Consider the following 7,062-nt stretch of genomic DNA (forward strand, 5'->3'; position numbering starts at 1 on the left):
ACCGAAAACATTAAACACGTCTTTACACAGAGGGAAGCGGGGGTGTGGAGCAACCTAAACAGTCACGTTACTTACTTACTGAGGTGGCATCTCGAACCGAAGCCGTTTCATTGCCTCGCCGACTAGCTTTCGAGGCTGATCGTTGGCGTGTCGTAACAGACAGTGTTTTACGATATAGGGGTGTAAACCCTATGATCAACCTCCAGCCTGGAGGGCCAGGGTACCACTCTTCGCCTGGCCCATCACTGAAGACCCTGTCCGGCTTGGGTTTCCCTACCTACAACTTCCAATTCTGCTGGTAGCGGCGGAGGCAACCTTTAGAGCTGCCTTCGCAGGACGTGATCTCCTGTCATGTGTCTCTCAACAATGTTTTATGTGTTCCAGTAAATGTCCAATAATATGTTTGTAGTGTAAATGTCTGTAGATGATGTGTTAATTGAATGTGCTTTGACAACACTGTAATTGATCGGTCATGCCGATAAAGCGCTTTGAATTTGAATTGTGGAAAGCTAGCCCTATCCCGGAAAAAACTGGAATTCTTTTGAAATCGCTACAATTCATTAAAACCCCTTGTGTGTTCAAGTTTACTCTGACTCTTGGTATCATTGATGTTTTCGTTTACAAGTGTCTGCAGAAATTGACAAGCATTCCCCGGAAATGCATCAGTTTGCCAGGGAAAATAACGGGAGAGATAGGATTTGTATCCAATAGAAATAAAATCTTCTCCTGGAAAAGACCAATCACATTTTTTAACTTGTACGTAGGCGTGGTTTTCAATGAGTCCGCCTAGCAACAGGATTTGAAGGAGAGTCGAGATAACGGAGCTGCGAGATTGTGTGATTTAAAGAGTACTTATAGACGTAAAAGCAATATTTCTCGGTGTTTTAGGTGGTATAACGATGGTTTCACATTCTCTGACTTTGCCGATCATCTGTTTCACCACCCTGTGGGGGCTGGTGGGCTGTGTAGCGCCCTGGTTCGTACCGAAAGGGCCCAACCGGGGGTAAATACGTCTATTTTAAATAAATAGCCAGATGTCTTGCCAGTATTTCTTAATACCGCTGTCCTTACCTCTTAAGCTTAGCATTGTAATGGCTGTTTTGTCTGATGATGTGTTAAATAAAACAGCAATTTATTTTTTGTGATTCAAGGGATTAAACATCATTGCCTTTATATCGAGGCCCTACCGAAGCAGCAAATCCGTATTACCGAATTATTGCGCTATTTCTTAAAATTAAAAATAAACCACACTCTTAAATTGGCCGAATTGTGTCTATTGATGATTCACACGCTGTCACTGGCCGATCAGTGTCTTGTCCTGTACGTTTTCCACTGAAAACTATTCATCCCTTTTCATTTCTAGTGTTGTCATCACAATGTTGATCTTGACGGCAGTATGCTGCTACCTATTGTAAGTATGAATGCATGCTTTTTAAAATGTAACACGATTTCTTGCACAACTGTATTTGAACCACTGGAAAATGTCCATACTACAAGTATGTACGACAGGGACGCTGAATGATTTAGAAAGGCTCAAGAAAAGGGGTTCGTGGCCGTATAGTACCGTAAAGTTGTGAGTCGCGGAGATCCAGTCTGATTAGAAGCAATCATATCGGGTCTAGTTGCACATAGTATCACGTTTGCTCTTAACCTATTGTAACTAATACATATAAAAACAGGTGTCGGTATTGTCGAAATGGACAGAGGAAGGCTGAAAAACTGCTGTGCTGCTTTGGGTGTCTGTTTTGCAGTTGGTTGATAGCGATCCTGGCCCAGGCAAACCCTCTGTTTGGACCACAGCTGAAAAACGAAACCATCTGGTACCTGCGGTACTATTGGGAGTAAGCACTCGGTAGGTTAAAACCGAGCTTTTATAAAAATGGTGATTTTAGCCATTGGGGGGTATTTACAGTATGTAGTGCTATTTGACACTCATTTCTGTCATAGATATGCTAAAGCACAAATTATCCCTGTTAACATGGACTCAAGCCCTAGAAACCTGATATGTAAGGTTGCAGTTCTGAGTTGTCATAGCGACATGGCAGCCAGAAATGTCATATCAGGTCTTGTGGGACTCAATTGAAAACAATTTACAGTTTTTGTTTACTGAATTTTTTCAACTGAAATGACTAGTTTTTACGTCAGTGTAGTAAACATAATACAGTACACCACATGAGCTTAAAAAACCTCATTGTGAAGACAAACTGTTTGCAAACAGTTATTCCTTAATGTTACTATTTTTTGCAGTATGACATTGCCTATGTGGGGTCAGCCCTTCCCTTTCCATTCCACTGGACTCGGTTTTAATTTGACGTTCACCCCAGCATCTCCCACAGCTACGTTGCGGAAGTGGAACCCATAACAACCGGAACGGCCATAAAGATTTCCACAGGCTCCAACAAAGATGACGAGAGGCTCATCATTCCACCTGGAGACTGGGCTTCTCTGCAGTGATTCCTCAAATTCCAGGCAGAACAACTGTTTCTACGTACTCATCTTTTTATGATCTGTGTACCTTGTATACGGTGCATTGCCAGAAACAGCCCTACAGATAGTAAATGATTACATACAAGGACTTAAAAATAAAGTGGTCTGCAATTTAAATGTCAGGATCCTAAGTTAAAGGTCAAGGTTCCCCGATAGAATTCTATCAAGTCATTCCACTGGAGTGGGAAGATAACAGTGTCAACAGTAAAGTCTAAGTGTAGTAAAGTGTAGATGAAGTAAACCTTTATAGTTGTTTGTGCACTTTAAAATTCTCATTGTAAAGTTTATTTCATCTTTTCAATGACAAAATTGCATAGTAATAATAAAAATGTATTAGATCAATTATTTATTTTTAACTTAATTTAATTTATGTCTGTAGATGTACTGTATTTGTGTTTTTTATTTTTATTTATTGATGTGGATTTCTAGGATAATGTTTAAGGTAAGACGAATGAGCCTTAAAGGCTACGGGACCTGAGTCTCTCGCTTCAGTACATCCAGTACACTATCCATCCTGGCCTGTCTGCCCACCCAAAACTGTATTCCACACAGGTCTATAGGAGCCAGACTACTGCTGTCAATCTCAACATTCCAGCTGCTGCAAGTCGGTGCCTATTCTCCTGAGCTTTATTCTCTAACTGCTTGTCTCTGACTGCTAAATCGGTTGCCTGCAGTTTAGCCCTATAACTCAGCCATTGAAATTGAATTTAGACAAAAACACACCTGCAGACTCCTTTAACTGACACTTCACAGAGCATTGAGAAAATCTGGAGTTCATGTTTCATACTTTCGAGATATACTATAGCATCCTTTAGTGAACATGCCTCAGCCCCATTCATGACATACAAAGGTTTAATGCTGTGGACCTTGTTCTCTATTGGAAAGTCAGGCTGTCCTACTATTATTCAGCAGATACCTCTGTGTGAGACTGCTTTTATAAAGGCCTAAACAATCTTAAACCCACATCTTGCCACCTTTCAAGGGAATAGTAACTAGAATGAGGATACCACTGAAAGACGTGTGTGTTAATTACAGAAGGCGGTTTTTCTGGACTGGGAGATACAAAGCACCTACTGGGAAAGTCCTTTGAAAAACTTGGGTTAAGAATCTTTTACTTCTTACTCCTTGTATTTTGAAGTTATGTGACTATTTGTCGTAGAAATGTGTTTAAAACTGATGATGCAGTTGCTTTCAGGAGCACCTTGGAACTAAGCTTAGCCAAATGGGAATGAGCAATTGATCCATTGACAAAAATATGTTAATATTTAATTTATGTTGTTAGAATGATAAATGTGAAATAAATTCGGATTATTGGAATTGGTTCCGATTTGTTGGTGATTTGATACAATTCACTGCATCGCTAAAACCTGTGTCACAGGAAATTAAGTCTCCTGCTTGTCATATATTTCTTTTGATTTTATTGCTTTTCATGTGGGAACTGCAATGACAGGGAATATAATGACTTGAGCATCACATATTGATGTATTGTATGGCATGCTTAAATACAAGACTGAACTTTGACAAATGCAACTTCTATCAACAAATGTGTAATTCACTGTATTTATGCTAGTAATGTGATGTTTTCTGTGTTTGAACATTTTCCTGTTCATACATGCTAGACTTGCCCGTGCCTGATAGACAGCCCCACCTCTCATACAGTACAGTGCAAATGAAACACTTAGAACCGCCGGTCTGGGGGAATCTGTTATTTGTAGAAAACAGTGTTTTACCTTGATGGAGATTAAAATCTAAACAGGAAATTAAGTAATGGTAGGTTGGAGAGATTTTAAAGACCCTGCATCTCTGTGAACACATGTTGTTGGTTTGCTATGTCATAGTATGTTAGCAACACCATGATTAATACAATGAAAAATAAATTCTTGCTTACCTGTTTTTGCATGTAGATTTAACTCTGTGAGCTGATGTGCGGACATGTAGTAATCAATTATCATAAAACAGTGCTATGTGCTGTGCGTTCTCTCTGTGCTGCCTGGAGGCTGTGCCTTTAAATGATGTGCCCTGTGTTTGTAAACAAGATGAAGGACCCCCACGTGACCAAGTATTGTTTTTCAGTCATGTGACCTTGATTTTAAAAAGATAAATAATTTAAATTACAATAAAATTCCTCTCCAAAGGAAAGCTGGGGTGCAGAGTCTTTGCCTTGCCAAATAAATGCCTCAGAGCGCTGACTATAACCCCCACCCCCATCCCAGGCACTGTGTAGAGGTCTTCGCGTTTGCTGTGGGCAGGTGAGTCACTTTTTGTCACCATTTCTAAACACTGTCTGAAAAAAAAAGCTGAGGAAGAAAATGTCTGCCTAGGATCGAAACACAGCTAGAATTGTCGGAGAGATTTGCCTGTGTTTTAGTAAAAACCTTGTTTCTGCTGAGACAGCTGTCATGTCCTTACAGTACTTCCGAGTTCCTAATTAAGCAGCTCCAGTTTCTGAACAGCATATCTCGGTAATAATGGCCAGGAGGCAGGCAGTCGCGTTACAGAAAGGACCAAAGTGTTCAATATAGTCGTTATTGAAAAGCTTAATACAGAAGGTGAAGTATTGGACAGCAGAGCAAAATGACCAGAGAATTGTACTCCATAAAGTAGTAGGCACTAATGATGTCACATTTAGGCAACTATAAACACGGGGGAATGTACACTGCCTTATTAAAATGAATATTTGCAATAATAAGCTACATGACATTGATAAAAAAGTTACATTCATATTGAACTTTGAGTATTCCTGTTCTGCAGGCAGCAGAGGCATGCCATGTCCTGGATTTAACCGCAGTTGCACTGCAGGGATGGAAACAGTCCAGGACCTCTCTAGAGTCATTATGTAACACCCATTATGTTAGATTCTCTGGCAGCTGGAGCTAGAAGTTCGGAAAAATGTGTTTCTGAATGACCAGCAATGCTGGAAACAGACCAATTGAGACCACTGGAACGGTAGATAATTAGCAAAGTAATGCACACACTGCACATTTGAATATCATTTACTGAATTCAAAGGTCTGGCTGTTGCATGTAATTGTTTGTTCTGTTACTGTACATGAGTAGGGTGTCGCCTGCTGAAATAATACATTTCACAGGACAAGTGAAATGTCTTCAAGAATTTGATCATTTTAATAACTACTGCAACTACATTTACCTTATCCTTCTATACAGGCAGGCAGCAAACTGTTTGATAATTATCTTAAGGAGCAAGTAATAAAAGATATCTGAATGGAAAAGGCATTCAGCTCTCTCTCTGCCACGTCCTTGTTCCCATGTCGACTAGAAAAAGCCAGGTCACAATGACAGCCTTTCAGCCTTTTTCAAAGTAAGGTAACTGATGATTTGGCCTCAGACACAGGCTCTACACAACCTGCTTTCTATGAGGCCCAGTGCTCTGGAACCCAGAGCCAGTTCCCCCTTTTAAAGGAAAAAAGCAAAAACAGAGAAATGTATAAAAGGACAGGTTTACGTTTTTTACAAAAAAACACTTCATCCCCATATAAACGACACTAGGAAGAGACCAAAATAATTAAACTGCAGCTGTGAGTTTCATGTTACAATTAACTTATTTAGATTGGACCCTTTATTTTAAAAGATCATCATCAAAAAATAATTCTTGTCCTGTTTCCTTGGTAGTTTTCTTTGATATCTTACCAAGGCAATGTGCTATTTTTAAAGTGCTGTTAAGCACTGTCAAAACTTAAAATACAATACAAATACAATACAAAGGAAACTTTATAACCTGACATTTCTGCCTTTTTATAAACATTCGTGATCAATTACTTTGAGATCAGTAGCAGGAGAACTATTGCATCTACTTTTCTGGCTATGTCTCTTTTAGGGGAAAAAGCATTTGGATTAGTGACCCCTCCTGGTTAAGATGCTTTCACATTCGTGAATGAAAGAGGATGGTTGCTCTGCACAGATGGTTCTGGGTTCAAAGTGAGTTACAATGCATTTCTGTTGGAGTACTGAGACAAACCGTTTGTCCATACAGAACACAGAGGCTGTACAGAGCAGCGTTCTGTAGAAAGCTAACAATTGAGGGTTTAAAATACAGACGTTGAATAAATCTTATTATTGAATAATGAAATATACATCTTTAGATTAATAAGCTATACAGATATTGGATATTGATTAAATATTTTTGGCATCATTTTGATTAATTGACCATTAATGTGTGGCCACATTACTTGAGTCACTTGACTGCTGCAAATGGTCTAAATCACCTCATGAGCAAGAAAGCCGATTGGGCACGGGAGATTAGGTGACGTAACTTGTTAATGCCAAGCCAGGTGAAAATCAAGAATGAAAAACAGAATGGGTTCAATATGATCCATTACAGAGGCTGACCAATGAGGTCCACAGTCAGCATGTTAACCTGTCAAAATGTTACAGTCAATGATAGTCCTTTAATTAACCTTGAATCTATGAGTCACAGCACCTCACTAAGATCAATGGGGAGATTAAAGTGATGGGCTGAGCAAGTGTGTCTGATCCATACAGTTCTGCACTTAAGAACATAAGAAAGTTTACAAATGAGGGGAGCCCATTCAGCCCATCTAGCACATTGGGCTAATGA

At 39.6% G+C, this 7,062-nt stretch overlaps 1 protein-coding gene across 2 annotated transcripts; it reads left to right on the forward strand.

Moving 5' to 3' along the window:
* Positions 1-778: 778 nt before the first annotated feature.
* Positions 779-4,626, forward strand: atp6v0e2 (ATPase H+ transporting V0 subunit e2). 2 transcript variants are annotated; one of them, XM_088917688.1, is made up of 4 exons: positions 779-1,003; positions 1,364-1,411; positions 1,752-1,852; positions 2,248-4,626. In XM_088917688.1, exons 1-3 carry the CDS (start codon positions 900-902, stop codon positions 1,843-1,845), a joined length of 246 nt encoding a protein of 81 aa, XP_088773814.1. In that variant the 5' UTR covers positions 779-899; the 3' UTR covers positions 1,846-1,852; positions 2,248-4,626. The 2 variants fall into 2 exon arrangements, with proteins under 2 accessions (XP_088773814.1, XP_088773815.1); XM_088917689.1 differs by having other exon boundaries at positions 2,325-4,626.
* Positions 4,627-7,062: the final 2,436 nt, after the last annotated feature.

This window comes from Atractosteus spatula, chromosome 5 (assembly GCF_055471065.1).
Source record: "Atractosteus spatula isolate fAtrSpa1 chromosome 5, fAtrSpa1.hap1, whole genome shotgun sequence".
NCBI lineage: Eukaryota > Metazoa > Chordata > Actinopteri > Semionotiformes > Lepisosteidae > Atractosteus > Atractosteus spatula.

Bases quoted from the DNA above. Each gene is read 5' to 3' on its own strand.
- atp6v0e2 (XM_088917688.1), top strand. From the start codon at position 900: ATGGTTTCACATTCTCTGACTTTGCCGATCATCTGTTTCACCACCCTG. The intron at 1,004-1,363 runs GTAAATACGTCT...TTTCATTTCTAG, and splicing joins CCGAAAGGGCCCAACCGGGG to TGTTGTCATCACAATGTTGA. The intron at 1,412-1,751 runs GTAAGTATGAAT...TCTGTTTTGCAG, and splicing joins GCAGTATGCTGCTACCTATT to TTGGTTGATAGCGATCCTGG.